Here is a 17,681-nt window from a genome sequence, read left to right as displayed (position 1 = left end):
GATTTGAGAGGCTCGTTAGGACCACTTCAGCGAATAGTTAAGAATCAACCACATTGCTGTGGCTATGAAATCACATGTAGGCCAGGTCCGGTAAAGAGACAGATCTTCTTCCCTAAAGGGCATTAGAGAATCAGATGACAACTTTCAATTTGAGATTTTTGTTGAATTCAAATTTCACCATCTGCCATGATGGGTTTTGTACCCAATAACACAGAACATTAGCGTAGCATTCTGGATTACTTGTTAAGTGACATTACCATTGTGCCACTGCCTACCCCTAAATATTAGGTAAGGCTTTAGGGAGAGGCTAACCAGCAATGCTACTTTCCAGGAAGGAATAACATCTTCGATATCTGAGGTGATTCTTTCTTTAAAGCCTATTGTCCACGAGCTATTGTTTTCCTGGGATTTGAATTTTGCATTGATCAATACTGGATTACTAAAATGCACTAAGAATGAAGTCTGGACATGGCATGAAAACTGAACATTTAAAATCTCTGCAAATGGTTACCACTGCTTTGTATGAAATAGCCACTTGGTTTACATATTTTTAGCTAAAAAGAATATGTAACAGAAATATTTATTTTTAAAATTCCTTTACTTATTTATGGGAAGCTCTAGTTTTTGTTTTAAATGCTGGGTTAAGTAACTAGTTTATGTGAAATTTGGCCAATTTTTGACAAAATAATTATGAGCAGATTCTTTATTCCTTTTTTTGATGCAAGGGCTTGTCTACAAGAGTCTATTTTCTTTGGCAAAAAACACAATCAAAATAAAAGTGCAAGTTTCAGAAGCTGTAAATGGCATGTAGTACTCCAAGGACCAATAAATCTTCTCTATCTGTGCAACATTTTGGTCCCCGTGATCTTAAATTACTCAGTAGTGAAAACTGCTAAACTTGTTATACTATTCTTGCATAGAAGTGAACAAAACTCTGCGCCTTCACATAATTTTAGTTAATGCACAACATGTGACTGCTCTCCAATGCCTCAGCGTTCATCTGATATATAACTGAGTCACATACAGTTTGTCAGATCCAATTTTGATCCATGATTTTACAATGTTAGTTTATTGTAACTAAAGCAATATATTCTTACAAGTTCCCTCAAGATTAAGGAAGGCTGTTCTGACTTTTCACTCCTGATTACAAACCAGCAGCCCCCTGTATTTATCAGGGTATGCTTAGTGAGAGGATGCCTATGATGTTTCTTTGATCTACGTAGGTGGTCGAAGCCCAATGTAACAGTTCAATTTGAGTTAATGATCAATTGCAAACTAGCAGAGTGCAGATAACACTTGTGAAACTATACTCTGGCAAGGAGTCAGCATCTTCAGAGGATATTCAATTGATAGTATATCATCTCAGTTTTGCAGAGAACAGACATACTTTACTAAAGTGTTTTGTATCAGGAGAAATGCTAATATAAAGTAGAACATCATTTTTAATGTATGAGAAGTGAGTGCGGATTGGTTGGCAAGTGGTCTCTGGTCGAGGTGTTGCATAAGGAATGTGGCATTTAGGTGATATCTGACAATTAACTGCCAAGCCACATTTCAATTTAAAATGAACAGGTTTATTCTGATCAGTCAAGATGTTTCTCTGAAGAATCACCAAGATCAGTGTTAACTATATATATATTAAGTTGAAACAGACTCGTCGTCTGCACTGTTCTTTCTGTCTGACCAAGTCCTGTGCATTTGTAGCTTCAATTATACAAATGTGTGCCACATTGCAAGCCTGATCTGATGATCTTCAGTTAGTCTCAACATAATTCCTAACACTCAGGATTGTTTAGCAAATGTTATCCAATCATGGAATCACATCTAATGTTGGGCATTGTTTTTGAATTCTATAAGCACAGGCTGCTTGAATATTGTCAGTATTTTGCCTTTTGTGAAAAAAAACTGGACTTTGGATCAGCTTGAGCAGGATGAAAACTTAAATAAAATGTCTTTGTTTAGGTTTCAGCAGATGTGGGGTAGCAAGAAATTTATTTTCAACTGTACCTTAGCTCCCACCTGATCTAATAGCATATATCTGGTAGTCTGAATCAATCTGTATGCTTTTGGCTCTGTGGTTTGGCCCTGACAGCTCTCCAGAACTGCTTCAACATTTAGTTTGAAAAATCTGACCTCCAAATGAAAAGCTTCCATCTAATTGCTAATTTCTCTGAGTAAGAGAAGTTTTGAGCTTTTTGTGAATAATGTTGCAGAATCCCGATACCTACAGATCAGTTAGTTTGGCATTAATCAGAAATATGCTTGAGAGAATTATTGGGATACTGAATGTGGTTACTTGCATACAGGAGAACATATTAGGGACATCCAGTATGACCTCTGTAAAATTAGGTTATGCTTTACAATTTGTATTGTACCTTTGGAAGACTTAGTAAGGATGGTGGATAATGGAAGGCATTATCTGCCTGGATTTCCAAAAGGGTTTTGATATTACTGGACAAGATGTCTCTCTACGGGTAATATTCGTTGAGCTGGATGACAGCTGACTCAAAATTCCAGCAGAAAATAACTGCAGACACGTTTGGATTTTTGTAATGACTGTGAGCAATGGTACTTTGCATGGCGTGTGTTTTACTTTTTATTAATTATCTAGATGTAGTGATTGGCACCATCTATACATTCTGTATAATTTTCAAGGCTGTAGATGATGCTCAACTGATTCTGGTGAATTGATCTTGAGAAATTGTTAGCTTTGAAAGATGTATACAGTGTAAACATGGAAATCCTTCAGGAATAAAGCTAAAGAAAATTAGAAAAGGTAAAGAATCAGGCTCTTGGGCATAGATCTCCAAAAGGAAAACAAACAATATCATGTGATCTTAAAGTCAGTAGGGTGGATGGATGTATTTATAAGACAGTTGAGTATAAGATGAGGTATACTATTTTGTCCATGTTCAAGACACTGACCAGAATATGTGAAATACTCTGCCTAGTTTAGGTCATCTCACTGGGGTGTATTGATTCATTGGAAAGGGGAAGGCTCTGGACTATGTTACTTTGAAACACCTTAGTTATAAAGTTAGCTGCATTTTTATACGTAATAATACGTAGCAATAATCTGATTTGTTAATGATACAGTGAAGGAAATAGTTTGTGAATTTAATAATTAATTGTTTCAATGAAATAGTGAGGACCAGGAGTTATGATTTTTAAGTTATTTTACACCAGAACTGGATTAAATGTGTTTTCCAGAGATTAGTGTCTGTCATGCTGTTCCTTTGAATTCTTTCAAGTGGCAGCTAGACTTGTTTCTGTCTTGAATGAAGATCGCCTCTTACAGAAAGTAGATAATGGAAGGAATTACCAAAGCCTGGTAGGGTGGACTAGTTTTGATCACTTGGAGTTTAAACATGACTTTTCCACATTGTTTCCACCAAATTGCCCTCAGTTTTCATTTTTTATTACTGTTTCTCAGGAGATCACATGATTTGGAGTGAGATTAGGATGTATGTCTTCTGATGGTGAGACAGGATAGATGTAACAGATGGTATATTCCTGTCTCGTTGGCATTTGTGCGTTGACATTACAACTGTTACTTCAGCAAAGATGATAATGAATGCCAGCGTTTAGCTCAACTCTAGGGACATATTGGGCCACCCTCCTCTCGCTTATCTCTCCACCCTTCAGGCTCTCTGCCTGTATTCCTGATGAAGGGCTTTTGCCCGAAACGTTGATTTTACTGCTCCTCGGATGCTGCCTGAATTGCTGTGCTTTTCCAGCACCACTAATCCAGAATCTGGTTTCCAGCATCTGCAGTCATTGTTTTTACCTAAGATATTGGGCACTATAGAACTCCATGATTGATAATAAATCACGCGTGCATGTCATTAAAGTTATTTTATCCTACAATCCTACTTATCCTACTAGTACGTGGATAAGTAAAGGAAACTATGCCCTCATTGGGCTGAATGGCCTCCTGTTCTGTAGCATTGTGATTCTAAAGGAGACTTCAAGCTTGTAATTCCAATGCGATAGTTAACAAAACATTGTGGCTTCTTCTCCATTCTATCCACATTTGAAAAATGAAACCTTTTCATTGTATTTTATTGTATTCTTACTGTAAAGTGTATGTGATAAAATAATTCATTCATACACGACTGTGATCCTTTATTCTTGGAATCATTCTATTAAGATTTTTCTGTATCCCTTATAAATCCTTCTTGTCCTGTTGTCCTGTATGATGCACAGAGTTGGAAACAGTCAGTCGGAGCTAAGCAGTACTTTTAATGTGGGCTTAAGATAACTTCCGGGCTTTCGTACTCTACACACTATTTGAAAAGCCCAGAAGCCAACATGATCATTTGACTGCATTGCTAACATGCCTTGTCGTCATCAGACGTTTGTGGGCAAGTACATGCCTCTCATTTCCAATTAACGTTGGAGCATTTAGAATATGTTTCTCTCTTCATTCCTCCTACCAAAATGTATCACCTCCCACTTCTCTGGATGGAATTTAATTTGCCATATGTCCTCTCCTTTCCACTTCCCTTCCACCAGCCTGCTCCTGTCCTCTTGAAATCAATTGCCATCATCTTTTGATGAAAAGTCATCAACCTAAAATATGAATGTTTTTATCAATTGATGTTGCCTGATCTGTTGAGTATTTACAGTACTTTCATTCCAAGGTCTAACATCTGCAGTATTTTGCTTCTGTACCACCATTACATTTGCAACTATCATGTTATATACAAACATTGAATTTGAGCAACAAGTACTTTATTTGTTGTTTTTAACACAGTCTCGTCTAAATATTTCAATCAGTTTCAATTTGTCTTGTTTCCATGCTGTAGGGATTCTATGAATTATCAACCATCTGCTCAGTTGTGAATTTGAATAATAACAGACTTTCTTCGGAACATCCTGCATTTGTATTAGCGAGAAGCATGAACATGTTGCATGAATACTTTTCACAAAATTATTCATTAATCACATCGGGAGAAGTCACCAGATTCAGTGCTGTTACTATTCTATTCATTGCAACTACCTAGTGCAATTTATTGCAGTTTATCACTTTGATTCCATATTATCTCACCAATTTATGCTCAAAATTTAATATCAGCTACCAATTCTGAATTTTAAGTTTCTTTATTAAATTAAAGAGAAAAGCATATTTTCTCAAGCTTGCCTAGAATTATTGAAAAGGGTGCTTTAATTGACGTGTTTGGCACGTTCAGGACACAAACATGTCCATAAATTGCAACATTACATTTTATTTCAACCTGCAAAGTATTGGAAAAGTTATATTTAAATTTTCTGATTAATTATGATCAGTTTTCAGGTAATTTAATTCTGCTCTAATTACCTGAAGTATTCTTGATGTATTCGATCATGAACTGTTTATGAATACAAAAGTTTGTAATCATGACTACATTGCTAATCCTTATCTTTTCAATGCATCAACATTTTTTTCAAAAACATACAAAATGTCTAACTCCAAAACTAACTATTTTTCATTTTGTTTCATTCTTTTTCTTTTTGATCAAGGTTACAGTTTACCAGATTTTTAGCTTTTCTTGTTAAAAGGGATTTGGATATAGCCATGAGAAGGAAAAAGAATGCACCACTATTGGGGAAAACAGCTGAGTGGGTTGGATAACTCTTTCAAATTGAACTAAACTTCCTGTAAAGTATATGTTTCAATTCTCTTCTTTTAAATAACCAAAAAGAACTAGATTTTTGGTTTTGTCTTTTCCCCCTTTCCACGCACTTTCCCCCTCAAATATCTTTGTTTTGATCATATTTTTCAACTTAGCTTTCCATAATTTTTGGATTTACTGTTATTTCCACCTGTGTAACATATGTGATCCATGTCATTTTTAAGCAAATAATATTAATCAATTAGTTTTAATTGACTAATGAAGGTCTAGAAGAGAGAAAAAGGCCCTTCTTATGAAGTGTGCGCGCATTGAAGAATGGGAATGCCTTCAGTATAACATTGAATATTTTACTTTATGCTCCTTTGCCAACTGAGGTTGAACATTTAAAAGGCATCTGGAAGGGTATATGAATAAGAAGGGTTTGGAGGGATATGGGCCAGGTGCTGGCAGGTAGGATTAGATTGGGTTGGGATATCTTTGATCCAATAACTTTGAATCAATCGGCATGGACAAGTTGAACCGAAGGATCTGTTTCCGTGCTGTACATCTCTATGACTCTGATTCTATTTAGTAGGTCCAAGATCATTTCATCCAATGTGAAAGCAATTGAATACAGTATATTCACTCTTCCCTCTGTTTTGCAGATAATTTTCTTAAGGTAACAGATGGTCCCAATGTTTTTTTTTTACTGTTGGATTATTTACTGTGATGATATTGAGAATGTGTATTGTTTTCAAGAGGTGTGAATAAAGAACTTTTGGAAACTACTTTGGAATTATATCGCCTTTCCTTTAGTATTGTTGGGTTAAACTCATGGAATTCTCTCCTTAATGGTCCACATACAGCACATGGAATGTAGCAATTCAAGAAGACAACTTAATACCACCTTCTTGAGGGCAATGAGGGATGGGCAGTAAATGGGTATGCCAGCATTCGTAACAAAGGTCACTACATAAATGCATTAGATGTATTCTTATTCAACAATTTGTTGTGCTTCATTCAATTTCTATTCATTAATACACCAAGAATCCAGAAAAAAAACAGAAAATATTCAGCAAGTCAAGCGATGAAACGACTGACAGATCTAACATTTCAGCTCAATCTCTCTGGTTCAGAAGAATATTAACGCACATATTTGAGAAATCAGTAGATGAAGGCTGAAAAATGCAGAGATTTTCTAAAACATTTCAAAATTTCATTGATAAAATTAAACAGTTTTTTTTTAAAGAATTGATGTGAGTTCCATGCAATGTTTTGGTCGATTCTTGTTATGAATTCCTTAATTTTGATTCAAAGTATAGTTCAGAATTCTTATTCCATTCAAGATCCCAAGTGAACTGGTCAAGTATTCTGGAGCAGTAGGTTTTTGAAAGATTTGTCCAGTACAGGAAGAGAAATTAAGGAAAAATCTTCAATTAGATTATCTTTCTCACATATTTTACACAAAGGCCCTTCTGTGCCTTTCAAAGGCTATATTTTATGGTTGATAAGACACTGAATCAGTACACACAACTCAATTTAATGTTTTTGGAAACTGAGGAGAATATGTTAACCTACAGTTACGGAACATGGTGCACTTTAAACTGCTGTTACTTTTTATTATTTCATCATTGCTTTCTGACAAAATGACCTGAATAATAGAATTTTATTTTTTTTAAAAACAGATGAAGGAGCATTGGTGAGAGCAGCAAAGCAGTTGGGCTTTGTCTTCAGTGGGCGAACCCCAAATTCAGTTATTATTGAAGCTGTAAGTATCTCAGACATTTGTGTAACAATCTCTTCAGTTTAAACACATTTTCATTAACTGAAAGCAGTTCTCATCTCCTTGAAAGAATCATGTGATTAATTTTAAAAATACACAATAAGGAAAGCCAATATTTCATCATCATTCCTCCTGTTGTAAAATGCCTATATTTTCAATTCCTGTGAAATTTTAGTTCGATCCTTATGGTCTTCCATCAGCTCTGTTCTTTTAAAGAAAAAATTTGATTTTTGGAGAAGCATAACATAAATAGTAAAAGTCATTGGTTCAAAGAAGACAGAGCTCGCTCACCTTTCCTACTGATCTCCTAAATAATCAGAGTAAGATTGTCTGGTATCTACTTAATACGTCATGTGTTCTAAACTGTTACATTCAGTTTTTTGAATGGTGAAGTATGGAGATGCATAATATAGGATAATTACCCATTTATTGCATGTTTAGTCGGTGCATTTGATAGTTCAAGGAAGTCTTTACCTAAAGCTATAATGTGCTTTATTTAAATATATCTTTATCCTAATTATCTGATTTATGTATTAGAATAATTTCCTAATGTTTGTAAATGCTTAACATTGCTTCATCTAGATATCTACAAGAAAGAAATGGGTATCCTGAGTGACCAGGATCTCGATTGAATGCATAAGTTGCATTTAAGAGTTTTTTGTAAAATTGGAAGGAGGCATGAAATTGCAGTGTGATGTTGGTAGAAGGGAACTAGTGCAGAAGTTCGAAGAAACTTACACTGTTCAGCCACCATTCTTTCCAGTTTAGTACGTTTTGGCGCAGCTGTTTGGGCGCCGGCATTTTGGCACGGCCGTTTGGGCGCCAAACCTAATTTGGGGCCAGCCCATTTGGCGACGGACGTTTTGGCACTAAGAACATTTCTTTTCAGTTTTAAAACTTTTTAAAGTTCTCCCTTTGAATGATGAATTAATGTTTTTATTTTTCAATAAAGTTACAGTTTTAAAACTTTTTAAAGTTCTACCTTTGAATGATGATGAATCGATCAACATTTTTTTCCTAGCGCCAAAACGTCCGTCGCCAAATGGGCTGGTGCTAAATCAGCTGGTGCCCAAACGGCCATGCCAAAACGCCGGCACCTAAACGGCTGCTCCCAATCATCCCATTCCGCATTCTTTCACTTGTATTTACAGAGCAAGAGGAAGTGTTTATGTAGCCAGTGGTTCACATGGACGGCAGTGAGATGTGTCATATGATGTGATCTTGAGCCAGACTCATCTAGCCTCCTGGTAACTGGATAGCTTCTGTCTTCACGTCATTTCAAAATATCACTGAAAAAATCACTCACCTTGGTTAATTTATAATAGGTAGATTAGAGATTAGAAAGCTAAAAGGAATGATGAGAACACAGCATACTGATGAGCAGATAAAAATACTTTCTAATTTACAGTGAACACTAACAATGAACTTGATAAAAGATATTCAGATAAGTTTATAAATTTGAGACTTCTTTCTACTGTCTGTTCAAGCAAGAATGAGACTAAGATATTTAATTTTTTGGAGCAGTGTAGCAAAAGACAGTAGAAAGTCCAGTGCCCAGTTAAAACCATACATTTTGTAAAAGGAGAAATTGAATGTAATATCAGGACAATTTATTAAGTAACAAAAGGTGGGCGGCACGGTGGCACAGTGGTTAGCACTGCTGCCTCACAGCGCCGGAGACCCGGGTTCAATTCCCGCCTCAGGCGGCTGACTGTGTGGAGTTTGCACGTTCTCCCCGTGTCTGTGTGGGTTTCCTCCGGGTGCTCCGGTTTCCTCCCACAGTCCAAAGATGTGCAGGTTAGGTGAATTGGCCATGCTAAATTTCCTGTAGTGTTAGGTAAGGGGTAAATGTAGGGGTATGGGTGGGTTGCGCTTCGGCGGGGCGGTGTGGACTTGTTGGGCCGAAGGGCTTGTTTCCACACTGTAAGTAATCTAATCTAAAAAAAAGAACATACTTAACAAAAGAATCAAGTTGATTTCATATTTCAAATGGCTTTTACTTTTCACTGATTCTAATGATCAATGATTCACTGATCTCTATGGGTAAAAACAAGGACTGCAGATGCTGGAAACCAGATTCTAGCTTAGAGTGGTGCTGGAAAAGTAGAGCAGGTCATGCAGCATCCGGGGAGCAGGAAAATTGACGTTTCGGGCAAAAGCCCTTCATCAGGAATAGAGGCTTTTGCCCGAAACGTCGATTTTCCTGCTCCTCGGATGCGGCCTGACCTGCTGTGCTTTTCCAGCACCACTCTAGTCTAATCACTGATCTCTGTGTCATTCCACCAATTACAGCTTGTCAACTGAGAAAGATCTTTTTAATCCTTACCCTCTGTTTCCTATTAGCTAACCAATCCTTTATCAGTGCTAATATGTTATTCCCTACACTATGCATTCTTGTGTAGAACTCTTAGATGTGGTACCTTAACAAATGCCTTTTGGAAGTCCATGTGCATCATATTCACAGGCTCTCCATGATTCCTCAAAAAATTCTAATATATTAGTTAAACACCATTTACTTTTCACAAAACCATACTGACTCTCCCTGATCCTAATAGGATTTTCTAAGTATCCTGTTATAACACTAAAAATGAATTCTGGCAGTTTCTCTGACAAATGTTAAGCTAACAGACCTAAGTAGTTTCCTTTCAGAGTGTAAGGACTTTTGGAAGATCATAACCATCTACTATATGAATCATTTATTAACTCTGCAGAACCCAGAAGTGTGGGCAATCTGGTCCTGAGGACTTACCAGCTTTTAGGCCGATTGGTTTACCCAGCAGCTTTCCCCTGGTGATCGTGATTATTTTTAGCTCCTCCATCTCTTACACTTTTTGAAGTGTATGGACAGTTTTCCAAGTTCGTCACCATGAGGACAGGCACAAATTATCTGTTAATTTCCCCCAACATATCCTTTTTTTTAATCATTTATTAATCATTTCTCGAGGCATTTAATATAGCTTTAGTTACCATTTTCCTATTTAATTAATTGGAGAAATAATTAGCTATCTATTTTAATATTCCTAACTATCTCTCACTCTTATTCCAATTTCTGCTTTTTTTTTTCAAATTTGTTTTCTGGTTTCTGGAATCTAACCAGCCCTCTGACCTATTTCTTTCAATTTGATAAAATCTTCAACTTCCTTATTCCGCCATGCATGATACACCTTTCTCAGAGTTTTCTTCCCCCCAGAGGAATAAACCTGTGCTGACAGTTATTAAATACCTCCTTAAACATAGAACAGCTTTTCTGTCCTGCTTTTCCTCCTAGGTTGCCATTTCACTATGGTCAGCTTGACCTTCATGTCCTCATGGTTAGTTTTATTTAGGTTTGAAACACTGATCTTAGTCAGACATTGCTGCCCTTTGAAGTTAGTGTGACATTTTACAATGTAATGATTGCTTTTGACTAGAGATTCCATTATTATGAAAGTATTTCTTTTAAATTAATTCATGAAATGTAGGCTTTTCTGGCTGAGCCAGCATTAATTATCCATCCAGAATTTCCCTTGAGAAGCTGCTGGTGAGCTGCTGTTCGTCCACTATATTTTATTTGATGAAGATATACCCATAACACTGACAGAGAGGGAGTTCTTGGATTTTGACTCAGAGATGCTGAAGGAATGGTAGTACATTTCCATGTCCAATGGTGAATGACTTGGAAAAGAACTTGCAGTTACCATGTATCTGCTGCCCTTGTCCTTCTGGATGGTAATGGCTATGGGTTTTAAAGGGGCTCCAAGGAAGCTTGGTGAATTTCTGCAGTACATTTTGCAGATGGTACTCATAGCTGTACGTTGGTAACAGAGAGGGTGCGTGTTTGTAGATGTATCCTTTATGCAAGCAGCAATGTTATTGATTAACCCTGTCTCACTGAATATTACCAAGTCCATAATAGCCTGGTCTCTCTTTAACCCCAGAAAATACTAGTCTGAGAATTTGACCTGAATACTCTCTCAACTCATATTTTCCAAGCTACCTTTACCAAATTGATAATGTCCAATGTATATGTAAATTACAGATACCCATGATTATTTCAGTACCTTTCTTAGCGCATTTATTTCTATACACTCAGCCATACAGTGTATCTCCTATTAGCTTGTCTACAGATTATAAAAGTCCCAAAAGTTACCTCTTATCATTCCTATTTTGTATCTCTACAAACTCTACATCTTGCCCATTCAAGCTAACGTTTCATTCTCCATCATTCAAATGTCACCTTTAAGTAACAAAACTACCTCACCACATTTTCCAACCTTCCTGTCTTTTTGAAATGTCATATCTTTTAATATTCAGGTCCCTTGCAATCATGTCTCTCTATTGCCTATCAGGTTTTAATATTTATTCCGATCTGTTCTATCAAATCATTGCATTCAGATACAAAAGCTTTAACTCTGTCTTTAAACTATTGTTGCTGTCTCTGGACACATCTGCAAGTGCATTCTTATTTTTGTACATTCTGTCCCTTTCACAATCCAGTTCTCATTCGTCAAGTTGCTACCATTCTCAATCATCTCATTGTTTCCCTTTGATATACCACTTCTGTCACGTTGTTGTCACTGCCCACTAAAATGCAGCCACCCACTCAGACTGGATGTGAGAAGGCAAACAAGCCTTTGGAGGTTTGAGTGATAAATTATGACGATGTTGAAGGTGTTATTACAGAACATATTAGAAGAGCTATATTCTGGATCCTTTCTGATGTTGAGCAATCTCTAGTCACCCACACATTTGGTAAAAGGCATCTGTGTTCCTGGTGATTTTCCATCTGTTGTGTTGGTGGCAGTTGAATTAGTTTGCAGCCACTGGCACAAATTCAAAAATTTCTTCTGGATGTATGGTAAACTTTCAAGTTCTCCTTAAACCATTGTAAGAAGAGCAGAGGATTTTCTTTATCTGAGCCAGAATTAAAATATAATTCATTGATGATTTATTTCTGGTTTTCAAACCATGCAGGCACAGACAACAGCAGTGTTTGCTTACACAGATTAGTGCATTTCAAGGAACTAGGAAATCCATTCATAATTTAGGTAATCTAACATATTCACACTTGCTGCAATCAAAAGTTTATTACCAATGGGATTATGATTTTCATTAATTTAATTTATGGCACGTTGTCTCATTGGATGTGTACTGGTACCAAGAGCAATACCACACAATATTATAGATTTTGAATGACAGCTTTGAAAGGAACTGTCTGTTCATTCCAATATTTACTAGAATGACATTGAAATAAAATCAGTGAAAAACACTTAGCTTTTATTTTTGTCATTAACTGAGTCACTGCCTCTATCTGTTTTTTTTTAAGGTTTGAGATTCAGAGAAAAACACAAATCCATGTGTTTTACTTTGATTTAATAAATCTTTTCTTCTGTTGCAGCTTGGTCAAGAAGAAAAATATGAATTGCTCAACGTACTTGAATTTACAAGGTAATGTTTCCTTAGATAATTGTAAAATTAAACCAGTTGATCTCCTGTTGCATTACACATGCTAATTCAGAGAATATGGTCACTCATACCTGAATCTCTCTTTCTTTGTCGTTGCTGTTTCTCCAGGCTTTCTTCTACTTTCTCTTGAGCAACTAGTTAGTAATAGGGTAGGGGAATGGATCTGGATAGGATACATTTGGTGTGGACTTGTTAGGCCTAATGGCCTTTTTCCACACTGTAGGGATTCTATGAGCTATGAATTCTATGAATGAACTCTCCCAATAATTTTGCATTCTTTGTCTCTATTTTGTGATGTTTTGTTACTCTTACCTTTTCCTTTACAGATGTTCTTTCTCTTTTACTTCACACAGCTCTCTTAATTTTATTTTCTAAATTAAAACTGCACTGAGACATGATTAATCTTGGCCTTTTTATTTTAACAGTGAATGAATAATTAGTTAGTCATAAATTTTTACTTGTGCATGACTGAAAATGTAAGTAAAATTAAATGGATGATGTGCATATGCTCGCTCTTTCGGACTACCCTGTGGCTCAAAAGAGTTTAATATTTCATTAAGTACACATCAAAGGTTTCTAATATATATCAGAACATTTAGTGTGTTTCTGTCTCACTCACAATCATATCTATTATATTGTAAGCCTTTCACCTACTAAAAACACTCATCCAAGTGCCCACAGTAAAGCTTTTGAAATTTGTCCTTTTTTTCTGAAATATTTGAAAAGTTATTCAACAGAAAGTACTAGAAGGTAAGAGAAAATATCCTATGAGTACAGCTGATTGAACAAACTCTTGGAAAATTGAATGTGCTGCTGCTGTTCTGACTGCACAATCTAAATTCAGCTCAGAATCACATCTCTGGGCAAAAATATCAACTCAAAAGTTCAAGCTTTTGGAAGTTTTCTATCACGCCAAGTTAGGTGGTTAACTGAAGGAACTAAAAAGCATCTGACAAAAGCTATCATGGAAGTTGCTGATTTGTCACAAAAACAGATTTGTTTACATGCATCATTTGGGGATAAGAGCTACCACAATTGTGCAGCCTGTTTTATATGCACCTACAGTCAACTCTTAATGCCCTAAAGTAATTAGAGATAAGCAATAAATACGGCGTTACAACTATAAAATGACTGATATCATGTGTAACAATGTTTAGTATTGAGAATAGTGGCACCTATAAGAGTAACAGAAGGTAATGTTGTTAAGTGTGGAGAGGATAATGCTTCATGGGCAGGTATAAGAAGCTTGCATTATTTCAGGGATGATTGGCTAAAGATGAGATATTTAAGTGAACAGTTAGTGTACATGTGAGTATATCAGTCTGTTACCTTAACTACAAAAATCATAGACATTCATACATCAAACTTGTTTCCCTGAATACTTGCATTAGAGTAAGGTTAACACAAATTTTATGCTTATTTGCTAGAAGTAACAAAAGACTACTAGAAAGCAAAAGATTTACACTATCGTTGCATTGAATAATATTTTTTGTGACTTCTATTTGCAGTTAATGCAGAACTTTTGAAGTGTGATCACTGCTAAGGACAGAAATTTAGTCCAGGCTTTGTTCACATCAAGGCCATACAAACTAAAGTGAGATCATTACATCTAGCAGAGGTAGTGTGCTGGAAATCAACCCCCACTATTCCCATGGTCATCACAAAAGATTTTCTAAACATAACAATTCTCCTCCAATTTAGCTGTTGTTTTAGATCTAGATTGACAGAAAGCACAGACCAGATTTCTGCACATAACAATTGTTCCAAATAAATAGATTCGAGCTACAGATAAAATGACCATCAACCATATCATACAAGTCTACTATTTTTAGAGTCCTTATGACTCAGTGGTAGACTCCCTACCTTCGTGCCTGGAGTCCCAGGTTAAAATCCCACCTGCTCCAGGATTGTGTTATATCATCTCTGAATGGATTGATTAAAAAATATATACAATGATACAAGTTAAAACTCTAACAGTTATAAAACTCCCCCTGTACACACAAACAAACAGATACAGAAATAAACATTGTGATAAGAGTGGAAGGACAACAGGAAAGGCAGTTCAGTGATCCCTGTGCACAAGGTTCACTGAGACGACATTGTGGCTTGCTAGAACTTGCTGCTCCTTGATCTCTCTTTAGGTCATTTCCCTTGCTTGGATGATGTACAGATGGCTGGTTCACAACTTACAAAGCCTCTGAATTATTAGTTGAAAGTGACAACTTACGGTAGCTGGTGAGAGAACATAAATTTCTTCAGGCTTCAGGCATTTTATTTTTTACAACAAGGATAAAGAACAGCCCTCCCCTTTACAGAGATCTGAAGGTTTTGACCCTCACATTCACATCCACAAGCTGTTCAGCTCGCTGGGAGCCAATCACACACACTGATCCAGCTCCCTCAAGAGCCAGCTCTCAGAGGGAATAGGATGTCTGACACTCCAGTTTTTTTTTCTTTCTTACCTCCACACTACCACCTAACTGCGGTAGTGCTTATTTTTTCCCCAGTACCCATGGTGTGTGTGTGCGCAGATGAGAGACACAAGGTGTGCGAATCTTTATTCAATTCCCACCACCAAGAAGAAAGGAAACACCCGTGGCCAGTGACAAGCAGTGCCCTACACAAAAGGCAATGCTGTGTGATCAAACAGTGAAGCGGAGGGCAGGGATTAAATCAAAATAGAGTTGGAGGGGGAAATAATGCACTCCACTCCCTGCGGCACCCACCTCTCCCTGAACAACTCCAGGGTGTTGGTAGAGACCGCGTGCTCCTTCTCCAAGGACACCCGGGCCCTAACGTAACTGCGGAAGAGGGGCAGGCAGTCGGCCCTAACGACCCCCTCCACGGCCCGCTGCCTGGACTTGTTTATGGCCAGTTTGCCCAGGCCCAGGAGCAGACCCACGAGGAGGTCTTCAGACCTGCCCTCCCTCCTCCGTACCGGGTGCCGGATGATCAGGAGTGTGGGACTGAAGTGCAACCAAAAGCAGAGGAGGAGATTTTTAAGAAAATAAAAAAGGGAGTGCAAACGCCCACACCCAATATACACGTGGTCCACGGACTCCACAGCGCCTCAGAACAAGCAGTTGGGCTGGGAGTCCGTGAACCACCGCAATCTGCAGTTGCAGGGGACCGCTGCGTGCAATCACACTGTTCCTAGCAGATAGAGGACCTTTGCTATTGGTTTGTGGAATGATTTATTCATTCAGTCTGCATGTGGGTGGGATGGAGAAGCAATGTTTGCTATCTTCTGGTCTGAAGGACAATGTTAGGGCTCTGCGGAGTGTTGTCAAATAGAGTGCAGGTACACAGTTCCTTGAAAGTGGTATCACAGGTAGACAGTGTGGTGAAGAAGACATTTGGCATGCTTGCCTTCATCGATTAGAGCATTGAGTACAGGAGTTGGGATGTCATGTTATTGCTGTACAAGACATTGGTAAGGCCACATTTGGAGTACTGTGTACAATTCTGGTCACCCTACAATAGAAGTGATGCTATTAAACTGGAAAGACTGTGAAAAATATTTACAAGGATGTTCCTGAGACTAGAAGGTTGGAGTTACGAGGAGAGGTTAGATAGGCTTGGACGTTTTTCCTTGGAGTGTCGGTGGCTAAGGCGTGACCTTAAAGAAGTTAACAAGATCATGAGGGGCATAGATGAGGTGAATAGGAGAAAGGAGGTCCAAAACTAGAGGGCATTGGTTTAAGATGAGAGGAGGAAGATTTAAAAGGGACCTGACGGGCAACTTTTCCAAACAGGGTGGTGCATAAATGGAGCGTATTGCCAGAGGAACTGATAGAGACGGGTACAATTACAATGTTAAAAAGACATTTGGACAGGTACATGGATAGGAAACGTTTAAAGGGATATGGGCCAAACACAGGCAAATAGAACTAGTTCAGTATCAGAAACTTGGGTGGCTTGGATGAGTTGGGCTGAAGGGCTGGCCTGTTTCTATGCTGTATGACTCGAGTCACCATGACATGCTCTTTTCCATCTTATTGCTAACTTGTAAATCCAATCTGATCTCACCCTCTGTGGTGAAATTCAGTTTTGTTAATTGGCTTTTCATGCAGTACCTAATCAAATGTTTTCTTAAAATCCATGTAAACAAAGTCAATGCTTTTCCTCCTTCACGCTTCCCTTTTACAAATATGTCCCTCCAATGTCTTGGTGATTTTTTTTCTAACACCTCATTCACCACTAACCTGTTGTTAAACTGATAAATTCGCAGGATGAGGGCGTAGCTGGCTGGGCCAGCATTAATGCCCATCCTTATTTGCACAGAGGCCAGTTAAGAGTCAACCACATTGCTGTGGGTCTGGAGTCACATGTAGGCCAGATCAGTTAAAGATGTTCCTTAAAGAACATTAGTGTACCAGATGGGTATTTTCAACAATCAACAATGGTCATCACGAGATTCTCAATTCCAGATTTTTATTGAATTCAAATTCCACCATCCACATGGCAGGATTCAAACCCAGGAGCCTAATACATTACCTGGGCCACTGGATTAACAATGCTGGATTCTAGGAATGTCCTTGCACTCTGCCTTATCGCATTTGCTGCTCTGCAATATACTGGCACTTCCTAACCATCTATTAGATTGGAAGATTGTGACCAGGTTTTCCACCATATTCATCCCACTTCCTTCAGGAATTTAGATTTCAAACCAGCTGGCTCAGGTGACCGATACACTCTCAAAGCCAGTTTTTTCAGTACATCTGTTCTATCCATGTATACACCATTCGGTACCAGTTACATCTCAATGTCCACATTGTTAGCATCCACTTGATCAATAAACACAAATAGAAGTCTGTCATTCAGTATTCGAGCCTTGCCCTGTGGCTCTGAGCATATTT

General features: G+C 37.7%; 1 protein-coding gene across 2 annotated transcripts in view; it reads left to right on the top strand.

The window, feature by feature from the left end:
- Window positions 1-17,681, top strand: part of atp8a1 (ATPase phospholipid transporting 8A1) — a 360,724-nt gene that overhangs the window by 176,639 nt on the left and 166,404 nt on the right. For both annotated transcript variants that reach the window (XM_043691994.2, XM_043691984.2), the window contains exons 17-18: window positions 7,280-7,362; window positions 12,755-12,804. In XM_043691994.2, coding sequence (XP_043547929.1) covers window positions 7,280-7,362; window positions 12,755-12,804 — 133 coding nt within the window. The remainder of the gene's footprint in view (window positions 1-7,279; window positions 7,363-12,754; window positions 12,805-17,681) is intronic.

This window comes from Chiloscyllium plagiosum, unplaced genomic scaffold (genome assembly GCF_037043375.1).
Source record: "Chiloscyllium plagiosum isolate Xiang-an unplaced genomic scaffold, Cpla_swu_hap1 HiC_scaffold_1, whole genome shotgun sequence".
Classification (NCBI taxonomy): domain Eukaryota; kingdom Metazoa; phylum Chordata; class Chondrichthyes; order Orectolobiformes; family Hemiscylliidae; genus Chiloscyllium; species Chiloscyllium plagiosum.
Note: the sequence above shows the minus strand (reverse complement) of the source record. Positions and strands in the feature narration are given on the sequence as shown.